At 47.6% G+C, this 21,797-nt stretch overlaps 2 protein-coding genes across 2 annotated transcripts in view; one reads left to right on the top strand and one right to left on the bottom strand.

The window, feature by feature from the left end:
* The window catches only part of gpib (glucose-6-phosphate isomerase b), a 36,746-nt gene extending 30,210 nt beyond the window's left edge, over positions 1-6,536 (top strand). Inside the window, exons 13-18 of the mRNA XM_060837922.1 lie at positions 96-225; positions 494-570; positions 2,514-2,642; positions 3,292-3,367; positions 4,514-4,580; positions 5,906-6,536. Coding sequence (XP_060693905.1) covers positions 96-225; positions 494-570; positions 2,514-2,642; positions 3,292-3,367; positions 4,514-4,580; positions 5,906-6,029 — 603 coding nt within the window. The 3' untranslated portion in view covers positions 6,030-6,536. The remainder of the gene's footprint in view (positions 1-95; positions 226-493; positions 571-2,513; positions 2,643-3,291; positions 3,368-4,513; positions 4,581-5,905) is intronic.
* A 3,402-nt stretch (positions 6,537-9,938) lies between these two features.
* Positions 9,939-21,797, bottom strand: part of wtip (WT1 interacting protein) — a 37,050-nt gene continuing 25,191 nt past the window's right edge. Inside the window, exons 2-8 of the mRNA XM_060837921.1 lie at positions 21,153-21,254; positions 19,718-19,785; positions 16,973-17,035; positions 14,066-14,196; positions 13,133-13,184; positions 12,215-12,283; positions 9,939-12,012 (exon numbers count right to left, since the gene is read on the bottom strand). Coding sequence (XP_060693904.1) covers positions 11,860-12,012; positions 12,215-12,283; positions 13,133-13,184; positions 14,066-14,196; positions 16,973-17,035; positions 19,718-19,785; positions 21,153-21,254 — 638 coding nt within the window. The 3' untranslated portion in view covers positions 9,939-11,859. The remainder of the gene's footprint in view (positions 12,013-12,214; positions 12,284-13,132; positions 13,185-14,065; positions 14,197-16,972; positions 17,036-19,717; positions 19,786-21,152; positions 21,255-21,797) is intronic.

Here is a 21,797-nt window from a genome sequence, read left to right as displayed (position 1 = left end):
AGCTTGTGAGACGTTGGTGGGGCCACACTGTAAGGATTCTGTTCTATGATCTGTCTCTCTCTTTCACCTCTCACCGCCTGCCTTTTGGTTTCCAGGGCGATATGGAATCTAACGGCAAGTACATCACCAGCAAAGGGACCCGGGTGGACTACAACACTGGGCCCATAGTGTGGGGTGAGCCAGGCACCAATGGGCAACATGCTTTCTACCAACTGATCCACCAGGGTGAGTGTAGCCTCACGGGTGTGCCCACATGTCGGGGTGATGTGTCTGTGTCTACATGGAGGGGATGGTGTGGGAGGGCAGACAGAGGGATTGAACAGAAACTGTTTTGTGATGATGAGAGCATCCTGCCAACTGAGAAGGTAAGAATTATTTTCGAGGCCGTGTCTTTAACTGCAGTTCCATAGGGAGACAGCACCGTCTTAAAGCAGGACATAGTCCCCTGTTTGGGTCTGTAGTGGATCTCCAACTGTCTCTCTCTCCTCCTCAGGAACCCGGATGATTCCTGCTGACTTCCTAATCCCGGCACAGACCCAGAACCCAATCCGGAATGGACTGCATCACAAGGTAAGAGACCGGGAATGGGCTGTTGGGAAGGATAAAGACAAACTCCTTTTCTGTGGAGCTGAGGCAGCTACAGGAAGGTATTGTTTGATCTTGATCAATGATGATCACTGTGTCTCTTTGGGTCTGTGTGTGTGTACAGAAATGCTCCTGATGCTATTGTCTTGTCCTTTTTTCCTGATTAATTTGCTTATTTAAAATGCAAACCCTGTCTAAGTTAATATACTGCCAGCAAAACAAGAACTGGATTCCATAGCAACAATCCCAAACAGTAAGTGATTGTACTCAGTGAGTGAAAACATGAAACCAGAAACTGCGCTGATTTATTTCCCCCTGGGGGATAGGAACAGAAGGCCATTCAGCCATTGGATTGATTTTGTTTTGCTGTACAGTGAGAGGATAGCTGATTAGGAGCAAAGATGGTTAAAGGGAGATTTATTAATGTTGTTACAAAGTGATGAAGAGAGAGAAGGGGATAGGGAAGAATGTGTCAGAAGGTTCAGTAACCTGACAGTATCGGTCTGAGCTAAAACAGCCAGGTGAGGTATAGATACCCTACTGCAAAATGGCTCCTCCCAGAATTCAGAAGGTCAAGGAGTGATCAAGATATTAACCTGGCAAGACAGCATCAGGTAAAAATAGACCATTTCCACTGGTTGGGGATTCTATAACCAAGGGCATAGTCTGAGAATTAGGGCCAGACTGTTCAGGAGAGATTAGATTACTTAGTGTGGAAACAGGCCCTTCAGCCCAACCAGTCCACACTGACCCTCTGAAGAGTAACCCACCCAGACCCATTTCCCTCTGACTAATGCACCTAACACTATAGATAATTTAGCATGGCCAATCCACCTAACCCGCACATCTTTGTTAGATTAGATTAGATTACTTACAGTGTGGAAACAGGCCCTTCGGCCCAACAAGTCCACACCGACCCGCCGAAGCGCAACCCACCCATACCCCTACATTATCCCTTACCCCTTACCACTATGGGCAATTTATCCTGGCCAATTCACCTGACCCATTACTGTGGGAGGAAACCAGAGCACCTGGAGGAAACCCACGCAGACAGTCGCCAGAGGCTGGAATCAAACCAGGGACCCTGGTGCTGTGTGGCAGCACTGCTAACCACTGAGCCACCGTGCCAATGTTTGGAAGCACTTCCACACACAGGGTGGGAGAGGTTTGGAACTCTCGTCCACCAATGGCATGGATGCTGGGTCAGTTGTTAATTTTAGATCTCAGATAAGTTTTTGTGAAGCAAACGTGTAAAGAGACATGGGCTAAAGGCAGATACAGAGTTAGGCCAGGGATCAGACATTATCTAATTGAATGGTGAAACAGGCTTGATGGGCTGAATGGCCTGGTGCTATAAGTTGTTGTGGTATGGACCATGCTGCCTGAAAAGGCTGGGGAAACAGATTCAGTGGGAACCTTCAGAGGAGAGATGGATGGGCAACATTTTGCTTGTGATGAGTTTTACACTCTGTCTGAGATGTCGACGTAACTTCCTTCACCAGCTTTTGAAGAAAATTTGGAAAATGTTGATTCTGGCTCCCTCTGCAGGATGGTGTCTGTCCTGCAGTAATCCACCAAACCCATTCACAGCAGGAGTTCCAGACACCATCAGAAATGAGGGTGAGCTGGGAGGAGGGGGGTTTCTGGAGAAATTTGGGAGTGGGAGGAGTGGAAAGCAGGACATGAACATTGGGCCGGGTGACGATAGGGTGATATCTACCTGCCCCCAATGACCTGATCCGAACTGCAGCGAGTGCGAGCTGAGAAATCCCAAGCTGGTCTGAGCAATGCTCCACAATCAGAATCCCTACAGTGTGGAAAGAGGCCACTCAGCCCATTGAGTCAGCATCGAAGAGCATCCCATCCAGAGCCAGGTTACGAGAGGTGCTACAGAAATGTTTCTCATGTTTTTGTCTTCTGTTTCTCAGATTCTCCTGGCAAATTTCCTGGCTCAGACGGAGGCTTTAATGAAGGGCAAGTCAGCAGAGGAAGCCCGCAAGGAGCTGGCAGCAGCTGGCCTGAGTGGTGATGCCCTGGAGAAGCTGGTACCTCACAAGGTCAGTGTGATCAATTCTGAACTCAACCCACCTTTCCCCTGTATATTTTAGTGCCCTCCACAAAGAGAAACTCTCTCTGATCAAACTCCCTGTATAATTTTAATGTGATTTACAACCTAAACATATTTCCCCTTTGAGGAGCGAGAGAGTGAGGGAGATTACTGACTCTGTCCCTGTGAGACACGGTGACCCCCACCCCCTGCCAGTGGTATCTCAGAATTACGGGACATTTCTTTGCCCCCCTACCTTGGGGGGAGTGGGGAGGGAGAGTGCCTCTACCTCCTACACCCCATCCCCACCCTCAAACAGCTTGAACACTCCGATTAGATCAACTTATAATTTCCTGCATGTGAACGATTGCAAGTGTGGGAATGTCTCAACTCTGGGATCATTCTGTGCTGCTACCTGTCCAGGACCAGTCTTTTTTCTACCTGAGGCATGAGGCCCACACTCTGTCCCTCCCGCATGGGCTCTGACACCAAACAAACCCAATCTCTCTGTCACTTTCTGAGATGATGACCAGCAACATTTGTTAAATAATTGTTTGGATCTCCTCCTCCCCGTGCCCCCGCACTGCCCAGTAACTCTGGGAGAGGTTGGAGCTCGAGTCCTCAGCCTCCGGTTTAAAATGCTCTTGTTTCTCTTGCAGGTCTTTGAGGGCAATCGGCCAACCAACTCCATTGTCTTCAAGAAGCTGACTCCTTATATCCTGGGAGCTCTGATTGGTGAGTGAGTTCACTGCCTGATGGGCACGGTGCAGAGGATTGCTTTCCTTCAGTGTCACTGGGGTCACTATCCGGACACTGCCTTCCTGTGGACACTGTGGGAATCCCACCCCTACCCCACACTGACTGCAGTGGCTCTCAAGTTCCAACTCCGCTCCACTGCCAGCCCCTGGGAGGCAATTAGGGATGGGGAGTGAATGCTGGTCCAGGCAGTGACACCCAATGCCCTGAGAATCCTTGATTGTATAGCTCCCTGGGGAACTGTTTTGTGTGGAATATTAATTATCCTCCCTCACTTCCTTGTGGAAGGGTCTTCACCGATTGTAGCCTGTTACACAGATACATTGTGCACATACTCACTCAAAAGCTGTTAATCAGCAAGAACCCTGAGAAACCCTCCCCTTTGTTCAAAGCCTTTTGGGTGCAGTTTCTCTTGGGGTCACAGAATCAAACAGAGACCCTTCACCATCATGTCTGTACTACCCAAAATACACTACTCCCTTTGTTAGTCCAATGTCCCTGTACTAGGCCCATAGCCTTGAATGTTCTAGCATCTCAGGTGTGGTTTTTTTTCTGAAGGTTGTGAAGTTTTCAACCTCGACTCCCCTGTCAGACTGCACATTCCAGACACTGCACATTCCCAAATACTGTAGGTCGAAAAATTCTTCCTCAAATCCCGTCTGAACATCCTGCCTCTCTGAGTTTGGGAGAAGATTTGTAGCTCCAGTGTTGTTGTTGTGGTTCTGTTCACCGAGCTGGTCAAACCACTATAAATGCCGGAGGAAACATCTCAGAAGCGCTTCACAGGAGGTTCCCAAGCACTGAGGATGTCACCTAGACAGGGGACGAAACGTCTGCAATACAAATTCCCAGCTCGGCGAACAGAACCACAACATCCTGCCTTTCTCTTTAAAATGAAGCCCCCTTGTTATTGACCCTTGAACTAAGGGAATAGCTGCTTCATGTCCATGCTCTTCAGAATCATACGCACCTCTATTGGGTTCCCCTCCTTAACCTGAACTTATCCAGCCCCTCTGTGTGGGTGAGAGAGGAGGGGGTGTTTATTTTGGGGTGGGGGTACTATTGTGATTGGGTGAGATGTGTTGGCTTGTCTGCATTGTAACAATCTGCCCCTTCAATCTGCAGCGTTGTATGAACACAAGATCTTTGTGCAAGGCGTCATCTGGGACATCAACAGCTATGACCAATGGGGGTGAGAATCCTGTTCTGTTACACTGCGGGTGGGGGAGGGGTGGGGCGCTGGGTTGGGGTGGGGTCCGTGAGTCGGGGGTTGGGTGGGCTGGTGGCAATGAGTTGGGGGGCGGGGTGTGGTGAGCTGGAAGGGATGGGGAGGTGGGGTGAGTTGTGGTTGGTGGGGGGGTGGAGGTGGGGAGATGGTGTTGCAGAGGCTGGGTGGTGATTGGGGGGGGAGGAGTATATTGGGGGAGTGGGTAGCAGAGGGAGAGGTATTCCTGGATCTGGGAAAAAGGCTGCTGTATCCAATAACATCACCCAATGTCTTTAGTCTCAATCCAGTTTGAGAACAGGAGTAGGCCATTCAGCCCCTCCAACCTATCCTATCCTATCACAGCTGATCTGGGACTGATCTCCTTTGGTCTCTTTGTCCATCTATTTATCTTTTTGCTCACTATTCAAACCTAACAAAAACTGTGTCTTGACATTTTTCAGATGAGAATTTCTGGATTTCTTTCCACCCACTCTGTCTGTCTGCCCGCCCTCTGCTCTCTCTCCTCTCTGAATGTTCTCACTAGAATCTGAAGGTTGTGCCCACCTTGTTCACCCTATCACCCCTTCCCCACCGGAGTAAGAACTATCCCCATTTCTACCCTGTTCAGGAGCAGGGGAATTGACGTTTCAGGCATCAGTTTTTTTCTGATGAAGGGTTTATGCCCGAAACGTTGATTCTCCTGCTCCTCGGATGCTGCCTGACCTGCTGTGCTTTTCTAGCAGCACCCTCTCAACTGCAGTCCTCACTTTTCTCCTACCCTCTTGAACATTTTGTGTAATTTTAAACATTAAACTCATGTTGAATCAGGCAGTAGGCTGTTTGGCTTATTGGCTTTTGAAGGAAAAACTTCAAAAGAGCTCCCCTGCTCTTTCCACTTTGCCCTGGAAATGTTGTCTTCTTCATGATTCATCTTCCTTTTTCTGGGAAGTTCCTTGTGTCTCTGTCTGCCCTGGTTTGTCTTACCCATCAATGCTCCTCTACTGACTGACTGCTGCCACAGGGAACTCTTCTCACTATGGAGTCCATCAAACCACCCCTCCTCCTAATTGTGCTCAGTTCAAGCTCCTCCTTAACTTCTGAAAAGAGACCTCTTCCATTTCCACGTTCCTTCTCCAGAATAAGTTTCCATATCACCCATGTCGTGAATGTGCAGTATTTCTTTTGACATCTAACTTGTTCTTTGTAATTTATCCCCTTTTTAAAACCTGGTGTGGACTGGAGAGGGTGGGTTTGTAGTGAGTGCTGGAAGGTTTGAAAAGTTCTGTCTGATGTGCTGTGCCCCTTTACAGAGTGGAGTTGGGAAAGCAGTTGGCTAAAGCCATCGAGCCAGAACTGGCCACTCCTGACGAAGTGACCTCTCACGACAGCTCCACCAATGGACTGATCAACTTCATCAAGAAGAACCGAGGCTGAATCTGAAACAAGAAACATCCAGATCCATTAAAAAACATGTCCCCAGCCCCTGTAGGAACTCCCATTGTAACTGTGGCAGGAGCTTTATATTCTGTCTGTGCGCTGAGTTTATTCTTCACCATGTCCTGCTGAACCCCTATTTGATGTTGTAGTTAATATCGGTGACTCGTCTGTTTAATTGCAGACCAGATCCGTCATAGTGAAGTTACAGCCATTGCCTGTCTCTGTGGGTCTCTGTCTGTGTCTGTGTGTGTGTGGGTCTCTGTGGTTGGGAGAGCATATGTGTGAGTCTCTATCTCAATGTGTGTGTGGGTCTCTGGGTGGGGCAGCATGGGTGAGAGTTTCTGTCTCTGTGGGTGGGACAGCGTGTGAGTGGGTCTCTGTCTCTGTGGACGGGTGTAGAGTCTGCACACTAATTGGAAGTCAGTTTATGGTTTAGTGACTGGTTAACCCAGTGTGCACACTCTGTCTAGAAACTAGAGCAAATATAAAGTTTTTCATCACAAACTTCTGTATAGTTCTTTATTTCTTCACTCTCAGCGTACCCTCCAATGGGAGCAGTGCTCCCTCAGCACTCAGTGCACCAGTCACTATCACAAGCTGGTTAACTGAGAGCCAATCACAATGCTGTTGGCAGGCTGTGTCATCAAAACTGCTCACCATGATCCAATCAGCTCCTTGTTGCTGGCTGAATCTCCCTTTGTGTATACACTCACACTCTCTCTCTCTCACACACACACACACACAGCTCCACAGGGATTATGAAGATTATCAAATCAGCCAATGGCATCTTGTTGCTCCATGGTCTACTAACTTACAATTATTCAGCAGTTTTCCTGATCAGTTTTTGATGTCAGATTTATTGATTTCAGTTTCACAGCTTGCATTTTAGGTAAGACAAATTAGGGCAGGACGTTACCATTAAAGTGTATATGTCCTGGGGTGTGGTGTTGAACAAGGAGACCTCGAAGTGCAGGTTGATAGTTCCTTGAAGGTGAAATTGCAGAAAGGTCAGACAGTGAAGGAGGAGTTTGGTACGCTTTCCTTGATTGATCAGTGCATTGAGTACAGAGTTCGGAGGTCATCTTATGGCTGTACAGGACATGAGAGGTTTTGGGCTATAGGGAGAGGCTGAACAGGCTGGGGCTGTTTTTCCCTGAAGTGTCAGAGGCTGAGGGGTAACCTTTACAGAGATTTATGTAACCATGAGGGGCATAGATACAATATATCAACAAGGTCTTTTCCCTGGAGTGGAGGAGTCCAGAACTAGAGGGCATAGGTTTAGGATGAAAGGGGAAAGATCTAAAAGGTACCTAAGGGGGAACTTTTTCACACAGAGGGTGGTACATGTATGGAATGAGCTGCCAGAGGAAGTGGTAAAGGCTGGTACAAGTACAGCATTTAAAAGGCATCATGAATAGGAAGGGTTTAGAGGGATATATGTTAAATGCTGGCAAATGGGACTGGCTTAATGTAGGATGTCTGGTTGGCATAGACATGCTGGACTGAAGGGTTTGTTTCAGTGCCGTACAGCTCTGTTCTGATATTAAAAAAATCATGTATTAGCTGCACTATTTAAACTGTTGGGATTGGAATCACATCATATGTAAGGAAAGTTCATGTTCCACAATCACGGTCTACATTCTTCAATCGCGTTGTAGCCAACTTGTGCTGAAGAAACGTGTATTATAGGGGAACCAACCGTATAACTCTGACTTGTTTTTGTCGGTCACCAACCGCTGAATGTCCTGCTCCCTCTATTTCTCTTTCAAACAATGAAGCAGCTGAAGTGATTACATGTGCCTTTCCCCTCAAACAATAACTGACCCAAGAATCTGTCCTTGGCCTTGTCCATTTTCACTCTGTCTTTCAGTGTCATCATCAAAAGATGTACAGGTGACCTCTGACATCGCCAGCTCTCCCCTGTCCGGTCTCTTCCTCAAACCCCCCCTTCCTGGGGGAATATTTCCATACAGGAGTGGTGTGGACCAGGGACAGTTTAGCAGATCATGAACAAATTCTGGAGTTGATGTGATGAGCTCAGGTCATATCAAAGACAGGAAACTACATACCTACAGTAACTGCTCAGTCCCTGCTGCAGGGAGGGGGGTCAGTGGACTGGAGGAAATCGATGATGCAAAGATCAGTTCCCTGTACTAGAACAAGGGAGCCTGCAGGAACTGAAACAAATATCTGTGGGCATTGTGGAGGGATCTGTCCATGTTGTTCTGGTCAGATTGCATATCCTGACTGAGTACGTCTCTCTGAACCCTGTGGTAATGGTCAGACTGGGAGGTCCACGCCTGACTTGATTGTCTCAGGCTTAGAGTAAAGAACCTGTCCCATCACCGTCAGTGACCTCACCAAACCATTTGGCCATGTGAGCAAGGATGGTTTATTTAATCTGCTCTTTCCTCCAGAACACTGCCAAGGCTAGCTCATTGAGTACGTTACAATAGATATTTTTAATCAGGGAGTGAATCACAAATTGAGGAGAACGCAGGAAAGTAGAGTTGAGGATGATCAGCTCAGCTGTGATCTCACTGAATGGGCGAGCAGGCTCGATGGGCTGAATGGCCTGCTCCTATGTCTAATGGCTGCTGCTGAAATTGCTCAGTGTGCAATCCGCTCACCTTCACTCCCAGGTCACTCAGAGGTTCTCCACTCTCAGACCAGAATGGCAGGAAAGTCTTCACCAGACAGCCAAGACACCTGACAACTGGGAGGTAGGCACTGACTGCTGTGTCCTCTGGAGCTGCTTGCTTCGAAGAGGTGTGAAAAAAAATAAACCCACTGACCCAGGGATGAGAGAAAACGGAGATGAAGCGAAAGCTGCCCATTCCCAGCCCCCAGTGCTGCCTGTGCAGTAAATGCAGCAGAGACTGATCACTCAGATTGAGCCCCAGCAGGAGCAGCTCAATGGTGGGCTGAGCTAGTCCCAATGGCACAAACCATTGTCTTGTCAAACACACAACTACCACCAGCATGGATTCTTTTAACACAATTATTCGTGTTTCCAGCATTCAAACTGGAATTCCATTAACACAAACACTTGGACCCCATTTACCAGCCTCTCCGAAAAAGAACCAGATGTGATATCACCCACAACAGACCAAGACTTTAGAAAGTGGGACACTACACCAGGGCTTCACTGATGAGGTCACTCACAATGGTGACAAAACAGCTGAGAACATGGTGACTCAGTGGTTAGCACTGCTGCCTCACAGGACCAGGGTCTCCAGGTTTGATTCCAGCCTCGGGTGCCTGTCTGTGTGGAGTTTGCACATTCGCCCCATGTCTGCGTGGGTTTCCTCCGGCTGTTCCGGTTTCCTCCCACAGTCCAAAGCTGTGCCAGTCAGGTGAATTGGCCATGCTAAATTACCCCCAGTGTTCAGGAATATGTTAGTTAGGGATAAGTGTAGACTAAATAGGGTATGGGGAATAGGTTTGTGTGGATTACTCTTCAGAGGGTCAGTGTGGAAACAGGCCCTTCCGCCCAACAAGTCCACACTGACCTGCCAAAGCGCAACCCACCCATACCCCTAACCTAACACTACGGGCAATTTAGCATGGCCAATTCACCTGACCCGCACATCTTTGGACTGTGGGAGGAAACCGGAGCACCCGGAGGAAACCCACGCAGACACGGGGAGAACGTGCAAACCCCACACAGTCAGTCACCTGAGTCGGGAATTGAACCCGGGTCTCAGGCGCTGTGAGGTAGCAGTGCTAACCACTGTGCCACCGTGCAGCCCACAACTTGTTGGGCTGAAGGGCCTGTTTCCACACTGTAGGGATTCTATAATTTATAAATCTTCCAGCTCAGCACGAAAACTTACAAACTTCACTTCCACTCGTCCAAAGCAGAAACACAGCCACACTGTCAATATTAACTACAAAACTTGTTTTATTTGAAAAAAAAGGCAGATTATATCCAAGGTTAAATGACCTTTGACATTTACATGTTTAATAATTTAGGTTGATATTATGTGGCTTTTTTTAAAGATAAATAAATCTACATGTCTTTTCTTTGCCTCAACAAAATCAAAGACGGAATTTTTCCACCCCACAGAGGATTTGGGGAGATTAACAGGACAGAATGTGAAAGCTTTAGGGGTGGGGGGGAGCAACTCTCTCTAGTTTCACTTCCTTTCTGATCAATGACCTTAACCGATTCCACCCCCCGACATCGCCCTCTCGATGCTGCAGGAAGATGCAGAGCCCAGCTCTCGCACCTTTTACATGGGATCCCAGCAAGGGTCACCCCCACTCCCAAGTCAACTACATCAGCGGACCAATCAGGGTCAACCATTTGGGGGACATGGCCAATGCTAGAACATTCCGTCCAGACTTTGATGCCCCATATGCTTCCTGCCAAGTCAAGCTCGACAAAGTGACACTTTAATTCGATAGTGTTAGTAGTCTGGTTAGAGGGAAATGGAGAGGGAGCACCAGGTCTGTTCATGAAGGGGTGGCAAAAGCCAATAGGAGGAGGCCCAAAGGTCTGGCTGTGGGGGAGGCCAGTCAGGGAAAGCAGAGAGGCCTCACTCTTGGAAGCAGAGGCCTAGGGAATGGACAGGACCATGGGGAAAAATAAATAAGGTGGAGCAGGGAGGCTACAGAGGGAAGGTGAAGGCAGCGAAATGGACACAAAAGTGCCATTGTTCAAGAACTTTGAGTCAAAGAGGAACCATCATCATTCAAGCCCCGCCTGCCAAACCCACCAGTGAGCTGAGTTCCCAAATCAAACAAACACCAATAACCGAAGACACATGTTCAGAGGGGCCTTCCTGCTTACCTTTAGGAAGGGTGGGGTCTGGCTGCCATTGTGAGGCAGGGGGCAAGTCTGTACAGTCAATGTCCAAATGATGCTCATGAACCTGAGCTAATACCAACAGCACAAACCATTCCGGAAATATCTGAAACTGTACACAGGTGTTGTGGGAAAGGCGCGTTGTCTGCAGAATAATCAGTACAAAACAAATGCACTGTCTTATCCAACTGGAATAGAACATACACTTTTCTTAAAAAACTAAAAAAAATTACAAAGTCGGGTCTGCTATACACTGCAATCAATCAGGAGTTTTATATAAAATGGTTGCATTACTTTTGCATAGTCAATGTACTGGTGTGTGTGCTCACTGGTACAGTAGAGGTTAATGATAGCAAGTGAAAGGTGTGTCAGTAAGTGCTGAATGAGCCAGTAAGCTGTGGCCATGGAGATGTCTCAACGGTTGCTATTAGCAACACAAAAGAGGGCTGCTCAGTCTAAAACCATGAGGATGACAAGGAATGACGCTGTATGCTGAAGTGTATCTCAGGGAGGCATTTTCCCTGCTGAGGAACAACCGAGCTTTGGTCACTCAAAGAGAGGACATCCTGAGCCAGCACCATCTGACCATCAACAAGCCAATCAGGTTAGTGTTGGGCACATACAAGGTGTAGCTGCCATCTTGGAAATTCAGGTACACGGTTGCATGGGAGGTGGTGTGAGATGGGGATTGTCTCTCTGGCCTAGCCAGAGTAAAGGCCAGTCTGTCTGTCTGTAGTCATAGCACCTCAGGAGAGTAGGCCCTAGCTTGCTGAGGTTTGGTCACAGAGTTCTCTTCGGTCAGGCTATTGCCTCCAACCCCCTCCCTCACTTTCCCACAAACAGCCCCAGTTGTCATGGTCACCAAGGATTCAGACGGCAGATTGGTTTCCAACGGTAACGGTGGTCACTTGCCTCCCCGTCCGAAGGAAACCTCCTTGGATTGAGGTCCCTGGGGGACAGGAGCAGAGACACCCCCCATCTCTCCACCCACTCTGGTCACGAACATCCCGGTTCTGGTCACAGCTCAGTGACGTGGAGCTGGTAAGTCGGGGGGGGATGTGGTGCCGGGGGAATGTTGATGCGTCGGATGTGACAGCTGTGACACAACAGATGCCCCTCCAGAGGGTAACAGCGACGGCCCTCTTCATCATTGAGCTGCAGGTGACAGTCCTGAGGATAACAACAAAGCAATTAACCAAGGGTCATAAGTTAGCACAAATGAAACATCCCAACCTCCTCCACCCAGCAACCACTGCCCCCACCTCCTATTGGCTGTTCTATTGACCTGTTGCCGAGTGGCCAGTTGAGGCTGGCCAGCCAATGACCAAGGCTGTTGTTGTCCTAGTGCGCCCAGCCTAGCTCAGGCGCTTACCTCACAGTGATAGCATTCCACGTGATAATCTTTATCCATCGACACCACGCGGATCGTCTCCTCTGAACCCTGAAATGCAGTGAGAGTCAAAGTCAGGACAATCCTGCCATTGTCACCCCCACCACAGCACAGCACCATTCCCCACCAGCAACCCACCCCCCCACCCCAGCACAGCACCATTCCCCACAGCAACCCACCCCCCCACCACAGCACAGCACCATTCCCCACAGCAACCCACCCCCCCAACCCAGCACAGCACCATTCCCCACCAGCAACCCACCCCCCCACCCCAGCACAGCACCATTCCCCACCAGCAACCCACCCCCCCACCCCAGCACAGCACCATTCCCCACCAGCAACCCACCCCCCCACCCCAGCACAGCACCATTCCCCACCAGCAACCCACCCCCCCACCCCAGCACAGCACCATCCCCCACCAGCAACCCACCCCCCCACCCCAGCACAGCACCATCCCCCACCAGCAACCCACCCCCCCACCCCAGCACAGCACCATTCCCCACCAGCAACCCACCCCCCCACCCCACTCACTTTCCTTCACAACTTTGACTAACACAATGACTGTAAAATACAGGGTGCAAAGGAGGGCTCAACAGACAGAGGGAGAGATAGACATAGGTGCACACGCACAAACAACAGGGAGGGGGAGACAGAGAGAGACACACACACACACACACAGACAGACAAACATAAACAAGAGATGAAAATGAGGGAGGAAGGGGAAAAGAGACGCAAGAAAGTGACAGTTACTGAATTAAAAAATAGAATGTAGTGGGAGGTAAAGACACTGAGTAAGGGATGGTAAGGGAGAGAGACAGACAGACGCAGTGAAGAAAGAGGAGGACAACAGAGACACACAGAGGGGGGAGGGAGTGAGGGAGAACGGGTTGCAGGCAGTACCTTGGCTGGCAGAATCGGGTGGCCACAGGACGCACATTTAGGTGCGAAAACCCTGAACCAGAAAAACAGGCTGGTCACAAATTAGACACAAATACACAGGAAAAATAATGAACCAAATTATACAGTGAAATACTGCACAATCAATTACAGACTGAAGTCTAATTAAGGTGTCAGGAAGACTGGTCACATACAAAATAACATCCCAGGAGAGAACAGGACAGAATCTGATCAAGGGATTTGTGTCAACTTAGAACCACTTGGGAGTTATCCACTTCCCATTTCATTTACAGGAACAAAAGCCCACTGTCTCAGAATGACATAACAGTGCAGCGCTAACGGAGTGCCACACTGTAGGAGGGTCAGTGCTGAGGGAGTGCTGCACTGTCAGAGGGTCAGTGCTGTGGGAGTACTGCACTGTCGGAGGGTCAGTGCTGTGGGAGTGCCGCACTGTCGGAGGGTCAGTGCTGAGGGAGCGCCGCACTGTCTATTCTATAAGTGCTGAACGAAGGCCCTGCCTCACATAGATAAGGTTGATGTTTGAAGAGGAGAAACAGCTAGTCATTGTACTGGTCCCTCCTACAAACGCAGTCAAAGTGAAACAGAGTTTGAGCCACACACCAGCAGTCTGTGCTGTTTTTCAAAGCTGACCCCTGGGCCAGGGAATGGGGATCTTTGCTCAGCACATCACCAGCTGTAGACAAAGGGAACAAGCCTTACGAGGTTAAACAGCTGGATTATAAACGTTGCTGGAGAAACGGAATCTGTTCTCGCGTGAATAATTGGTGGGTTGTGATAGATAGATTCACAGCCCTGAATGGTTCCCCTGAGGCTGTCCAATCCAGTTTCCCCAGGCCGCAGGGTCAGTAATGGAGGGACAGGAATTTAATCAGCTCTGGAACCCAAGGGGAGAGACAGAACGAGTCGATCACTCACGTGTGATAATCTTTGACACAGTAAATGTTGTTGTCCACATCGACAGTGAAGGGAACACCATCCAGGCACTCATTACAGACCACACAGCGGAAACAGCCCGGGTGGTAGGATTTCCCAAGGGCCTGTAAAATCTGGACAGCAACACTGAAGGTCAGAGAGATTCTCTCAGGCACAGACTCCTGCACAGTACAACTCTCCCAGGACGATTCATCCTCTCTCCCCCACCACACACCCGTAGGCAGGAACTACCTGTCGGGGGCCCTTCCCCACTCTATCCACTCATGGCTGACCCGCATCCAGCTCCTAACCTCTAGAGACACGCACTTTATAAAAACCAGACTTTTAGAAAAGATTTTCACTCAGAGGGAAGACAGAAGGGAATGTGCAAACTATCCATGTATTTGAACCATTTTAGTCCCATCATCATTCAGACAATGCTGTGTCCGTCAGTGCGATGTCCTCGAGAGAGAGAGAGAGAGAGAGTCTAACTACAGAATCACTTCAAACCTGATGAATGAAAGGCCACCATTCGATAAGCAGAGTTGGAATTAATCCATTACATTTTATTGACGAGTGTCACCAAAGGGCAACTCCAACAAAACCGGTCTCCTCCTACTCTCTATTTACGTCTCTATCTACTTACGTGTCTAATTATTCCATCCTTCACAATAAAGGATTTTCCCTCCCACTGATGGAAGGTAACAGGTCTGTACTTTCTCAGTTTTCTCTCTTACTTGTCTTTTAAACAGTGAAGTGACATTCTAATCCGCAGGAATCATGGCAGAATCTCTGAAATGTTGAAAGGTAATCGCTGACATGTAAAATATTAAATCCTCAAGTTTTTTTTTGCAGCCTTGTTAATTTCTTTAGTACAAAACATCCTCCTGATGCTCATTTCCTTCACCACCTCATTCTGCTGAGTCACATGGATCTCGAAGCTGGGAGCTTTCCGCGAGCTCCCTCAGTGAAACCGACACCAAGTAATTATTTCACTTCTTTGCTATTTCTCTTTACTTCATTATAAATTCTTTTGACAATAGTTCCAAATGGACCCAGGTCCCATTTTAGCTAAACATTTCCTTTTTAGAAGTATTTGCAGTCCACTTTTATGCTTTTTGCTAGATTGCATTCATTTTCTCCCGTTTCTCATCAGATTCTTGGTGCTCTTTTATTGTAAACTAAAACAATTTCCCAATCCTCAGGATTGCTGCTATTCCTGGCAACTTTATACACTTTTAATGTTACACAATCCTGAACCCCCATTGTTCACCATGGCTGTCCTTTATTGAGGTTTGACATCTTGCAGGAATGTATAGTCACAGGGATGTACAGCATGGAAACAGACCCTTCGGTCCAACTCGTACATACTGAGCAGATATCCCAAATTAATCTAGTTCCATATGCCAGCAACTAGCCCGCATCTCTCCAAGTGACCCCCCACCCATACACCCAAGTTGTTGTCACATTTGCAATAGTTCTTTAAAAAAGACTGCTCACTATGTACATTAATTATACCTGTTCCACCGTTTCAGAATAAACCAATTCGCTTTCAAACAAAAATCTACAACAAATTTTGAGAAGATTTGTAACTCAGGTTGTGGTTCTGGATATAGATTTGCTCGCTGAACTGGAAGGTTCATTTTCAGACATTTCGTCACTATACTCAGTAACATCTTCAGTGAGCCTCCGGACGAAGCGTTGTTAGGGTTTCCTGCTTTCTATTTATATGCTTGGGTTTCCTTGGATTGGTGATGTAATTTCTTATGTTGACGTCATTTCCTATGGTGGTGTCATTTCCTGTTCTTTTTCTCAGAGGGTGGTAAATGGGATCCTTCCATACAGATGAGGAACGACACCACTTCGACTGGGACAACACATCCATCCCAGGACAAGCCAAACAGAGACATGCACGATAATTCCTAGAAACATGGCATTTCAACTGGAACTCTATCAACAAACACATTTACCACCCCTCGAGAAAAAGAACAGGAAACAATGTCACCACAGGAAAGGCATCACCAACCCTAGGAAACCCAAACATATAAATAGAAAGCAGGAAACATCAGCAGTGCTTCATCTGGAGGCCCACTGAAGATGTTACCGAGTAGGGTGACAAAATGTCTGAAAATGAACCTTCCAGCTCAGTGAGCAAACCTACATCCAAAATTCTACCTCATTGTGGACGCTCAATCCAAAAGAATTATTTTACAAGATTGTTAATAATAAACTCCTTTCATTGCATGATGATAAATCTAAAACAGCATGCCCCATGGTTGGCTTGGCTTGGATTTTCTATACTGCTCTAGCTAACCATCCCTAACAGACTACAGAAAAACATCCTGCACAGCTTCAGTACTCAGTATTTAGCCTGTCTATTTGCAGACTGAATTCCCTCCTAATAACTGTGTTACCCCTACTATAAGTTTCCCTCATCTCCTGGTTAATTCACCGCCCCATGGACAACCATTACCACCTGGTGGCTTGTCAATAAATCCAACCAATGTCTGCTGCTGCCCCCTGCTGTTTCTTCGCTGCACTCAAGCAGAGTCCCCACTGTCAGATTGGAAGAATATTCTCTCTTACTCATCTACTGGTCCCATTCCTTATCAGCACAACTCCACCAGCTTTTCCTCCTCGTCTGTCCTTCCAAAACATTCAATATTCTCGATTATTCATCTCTGAGCCCTGTTCATCATCCCGTCACACTTCTCTAACATGAATGAGATCAGCCCCTTGGATCTCTAACTGTGCCTTTAGCTTATTGGTCCTGTTGAGAATGCTGTTAAATAGCATTCAGTTACAGATACTTAAAGCTAATCCAATCTGATCTGATCCAATCAATGCTGAGCAGTCACTGTAATGCAATTACACATGCTGACTACTTTATACATGAAGATGATTACTCACCATCTCCATGATCAAATGTCCACACATGAAACACTTGTCTGCTGTCTGCTGGAACCCCGAATACTGGAAAAACACAAAGATTCACCGTAAAGATTCCCCACAGCACCACTGATGTATGAATACAAAGACACGATCATTACCAACCAATCGGCTGACTTCACAATCCACCCAATACTAATCTCAAACAAATCCGCATATTAGAGACAGGGAGGTCTGCAGATGCTGGAGATCAGAGTTGAGAGTGTGTTGCTGGAAAAGCACAGCAGGTCAGACAGTCCTTCCTGATGAAGGGCTTCTGCCCAAAACGTCGATTTTCCTGTTCCTTGGATGCTGCCTGACTTCCTGTGCTTTTCCGGCAACATACTCTCAATCATCCTCATGTTCCCCAGGATAAAGTGGAACCAATTTCAGAATGAGATGAGGGATTGCTTCTCTCAGAGAGTTGAGTGTCTTTCGAACTCCCCACCAGAGGGAGCTGTGGGTGCAGAGTCCATGTGTATGTTTAAGGTGGAGATAGATTCTTGATTAATTGGGGAATCATGGAGGAAGGGCAGGAATGTGAGATTAAGGAATGCTGGATCAGCCATAATCCTATTGAATAGTGGAGCAGGTTCCAGGGCCTACTCCTGTTCCTATTCCTATTCCTTATGGGCTTACCTGATCCTCTCCTCTACCTCCCCCCACATTCTCCAAGGTATATTTATAGCACTCCTGAATTTAATCAGTGACCATGCAGCAGGAACAGTTAACAACCAATCGGAACTAGCTGGTTAACCTCAGACCAGCAGGTAGTCTGTGATTGATCAGATAGTTGTCATGGGGAAAGCAGCAAGGATTGACAGTCTATGTAATGCTTTCTCAATGAGGAAGATGGTAATGTGTGCACAAAAACATTTTTTTGTATTCATTTGTGGGATATGGGGGTCACTGTCTGGGCCCAGCATTTATTGCCCGTCCCTAGTTGCCCCTTGAGAAGGTGGGGGTGAGCTGCCTTCTTGAACCACTGCAGTCCATGTGCTGTGGGGAGACCCACACAATGCCCTTAGGGAGGGAATTCTAGGATTTTGACCCAGAGACACTGAAGGAACAACGATATATGACCAAGTCAGGATGATGAGTGGATCGGAGGGGAAACTTGCAAGGGGTGGTGTTCCCATGTATCTGCTGTCCTGTCCTTCAGGATGGAAGTGAGCGTGGGTCTGGAAGTTCCAGTCAAAGGAGCCTTAGTGAACCTCAGTGCATCCTATAGATGGAGCTGCATCCATTCAGGCAAGTGAAGTGTATTCCATCACATTCCTGACTTGTACCTTGTAGACGATGGACAGGCTTTGCGGAGACAGGAGGGGAGTAATGTGCTGCAGCATTCCTAACCACCAATTGACTGCCGTAGCCACGGTAGCTCCTGCAGTGCCTGAGCCCTGCACCATTGCAGTAAATCTCCACTGCACCTTCTCCAAGGCCAGCACCTTATACCTACAGTGTGGTTTTCCAGCACTGCTCACAATACTCCAACTTAATCTTAATTTGCATTTTCTAAAGATTTAGTAGAACTTCATTTGTCTATACTTTGAAAAGGATATAAAAGCTTAGGAAAAAAATGATTTAAAGTGTTGGTATTAGACCTGAGAGATTATAGTTATTTGGGGAAAATTCAACAGTTTGGGCCTTTTTCTTTGCACTGATTGAAAGTGTTTAAGAATTCGAGTGGGTCAGGGAGGGTTAATAGAGAATGTTTCAACTTGTGGAAGAATCTAGAAGTCAGGACCATAAAGACAAGACAGTAATGAAGAAATCCAACAAGGTAATGAGGAGATATTTACTTAGTGATTAGAATGTGAACCTCTCAACCAGAGGGAGAAAAATCCTTTCAAAAGGAGACTTGATGCATGAGATCCAATGACCCGACAGTTACTGATTAGGATTTGCTGAGATCACTGAAACAGACATCAGAATCACAGGCTTGGGATTTCATCCAGAAATCAAATGTCAGTGAGCGTGAGGGCCAGTCTCACTCAGGTGAGATTGTGATTATTGATATGTATGAACTGATCTCCTACAAACAGGGCCCAGAGAGGGAGAGGAACGGGTTCTGTGTTTCATGCTGATATCTTCAGGCATATTCCATTAATTATTAGACAAGGACATTTAACTAGAATCAATAAACATTCACTGCTCTATGATGCTGAACACGTTAAAGCTGACAGGTTGACAAAACATGTGCCAGGAGCATGATCCATTGAGGCAAAAGTGAGGACAGCAGATGCTGGAAATCAAGAGTCTAGATCAGAGTGGTGCTGGAAAAGCACAGCAGGTCAGGCAGCGGCCGAGGAGCAGGAAAATCAATGTTTTGGACAAAAGCCCTTCCATCAGGGCATTATCCATTGAGTCATGTAAGAGGAAGGGACCATTAGGCGGCTCAGGTGTAGGTTTTAAGGAATACCTTAAAAGGAGGGGAGCAAGGCAGCCAGGTAGATGGAGGGAAAAACACAAAAGATGACAAAACAACCAAACTCATGCAGGGTCAGGGGAGAGGTCTCCCAGGACAGTAATGCTGAATGGGGTATAGAGAGTTCATTCTCAGAGTTTGATACCCAGAGGGTCACCCAAGAGCTAAACATAGAGGAATTCTCTCCAGCACAGGCCCCAGCTCAGAATCACTGGATCACTGGACTGGATTGGTCCCTCAGGATCCTGGAACTGCAGTTTTCACACAGTCACTGAGGTCAGTGTAGATAATAAACTCACCAAAAAGTCTTCCTCACAATACACCTTGCCATTCACATTATAGAAAGCTTTCCCTCGTAACCGTCTCCCTGTCAGAAAAAGATCAGCGTTATACAAAGTGGGACAATTTACTGTGATACTATAAGATTAATCAGCTGAGAATCATGTTACAAGAAAATGATCAGCTGATCCATCCAACCTGTCTGGCTATCCGCTTTTATTCCTTCCCACAGCTTCCGGCAACATCCACAAAACAGCCCTTCCCCAGGACAGCCTGCAGTGTTTGGGATATTGCACTGTGTGAGGAATCTATGCTTAGCCTCTGCTTGTCCTGACCCATACATTCCAGCAGAGGGCAGCGGTTGTCAATAAATCCAGCCAGGAGCCTGCTCCCACAGGGAGAGTTTGCTGTGAATAGTTGGGATGTTGTGGAGGTGGGTAGGAATCGAAGGATTGGTTCTATGCTGTGAATTCTATGTGTACAGGCATCAGGTTTGCAGCTGCCAGGCTTAGCCAGGACACCTTTGCTGCTGAATACTCAGAGTAAAAAATGAGGTCTGCAGATGCTGGAGATCAGAGCTGAAAATGTGTTGCTGGTTAAAGCACAGCAGGTTAGGCAGCATCCAAGGAATAAGAAATTCGACGTTTCGGGCATAAGCCCTTCATCAGGAATGATGAAGGGCTTATGCCCGAAACGTCGAATTTCCTATTCCTTGGGTGCTGCCTACCCTGCTGTGCTTTAACCAGCAACACATTTTCTGCTGAATACTCAGATCCTTGCAGGCAGAGTCGCACCAACCTGAGACTACTCCAAACTCCAGAAACCCACAGACACAAACACTGCTCTTTATCAACTCTTTTGAAATTCTAAAAACTGCAGTCAAACCTCCCCTTTGACCTGTATGTTCCATGGCTTAAGTATAGAATCAGAATCCCTAGAGTGTCGAAGCAAGCCATTCAGCCCATTGAGTCCATACTGACCCTCCAAAGCACATCCCACTCAGAATCACCCCCATACCCTATCCCTGTAACCCTGCATTTCCCATGACTAATCCACCTAGCCTGCACATCCCAAGACACAAGGGGTAATTTCCCATGGTCAATCCACCTAAACTTGCACATCTTTGTGACTGAGAGGGGCAACTGGAGCAGCCGGAGGAAACGCCACACAGATACAAGGGAGAATGTGCAGACTCCACAGACACCCGAGGTTGGAATTGAACCTGGGTCTCTGGTGCTGTGAGGCAGCAGTGCTAACCACTGAGCCAACCATAATCTCTCAATCTAATACCTGGACTCCTCAGAAGGTCCTGGTGGATCTGCCTGCGACTGCACACTGTCCTCCACATGGAATCTCCCCAGTGTTTTGTAGAAGGGAGCAACGGAAGAGAGAGAGAGAGTGGGTCCCACCGGCTCAGAGCAATGAATGGGGACCGTGACAAGGCAGCGTACTCACCACAGGAACAGCAGATGAAACAGTTTGTGTGGTAGAGGTTGCCCATGGCTTGACAGGCCTGGCTGGCTCCATAGACTCCTTTCCTGCATTTCACACACATCCCTGAGGAAAAAAACAAGACCATAAACACACACTGTCTCCACTTCAGCAAGAGTTCATCTGACTTCTTCAATCAAGGAGCGGTTTACATTTCACAACCACAAAACCCCCCCAGCAGAAATGCTGCAAGACTTGGTTAGATCGCTGTATGGTTATAGGCTTGAGGAGCATACCCGGCCAGTCAAGGTAAACAGGTCTCTGCGATCTTAACAAGAGCAGGACATTCAGCCCCTCAATCCTGTTCCTACTTTCAATGAACTCATGATTTTGCCAGAGTGGTGAGGAGAGGAGAGGTGAAGCGAGGGCTGCCGGGAAGGGTGAATTTTCCCGCATTAAAAGGGACTTACCTCGCGAGTCGGGCCTCCATTTGCTGAGAGGTGCGAGAGAGGAGCGAAGGACTTCTGGGAAGTCATATATTTGTGTGGTTGCGTTACCCGAAACACTACTCGGGTAGTGTCTCCCACCCATCTTCCTCCTCTAACCAAAAAACAAAGGACCTGTGCGCCAGATTGGTAAGGTAACAAGTTTTTTTTATTCCTTATCTTT

The sequence above is a fragment of the Hemiscyllium ocellatum genome, chromosome 17 (assembly GCF_020745735.1).
Source record: "Hemiscyllium ocellatum isolate sHemOce1 chromosome 17, sHemOce1.pat.X.cur, whole genome shotgun sequence".
In the NCBI taxonomy this organism is placed as follows: domain Eukaryota; kingdom Metazoa; phylum Chordata; class Chondrichthyes; order Orectolobiformes; family Hemiscylliidae; genus Hemiscyllium; species Hemiscyllium ocellatum.
The sequence above is the reverse complement of the archived record's forward strand: the minus strand, read 5'-3'. Positions and strand labels throughout refer to the sequence as shown.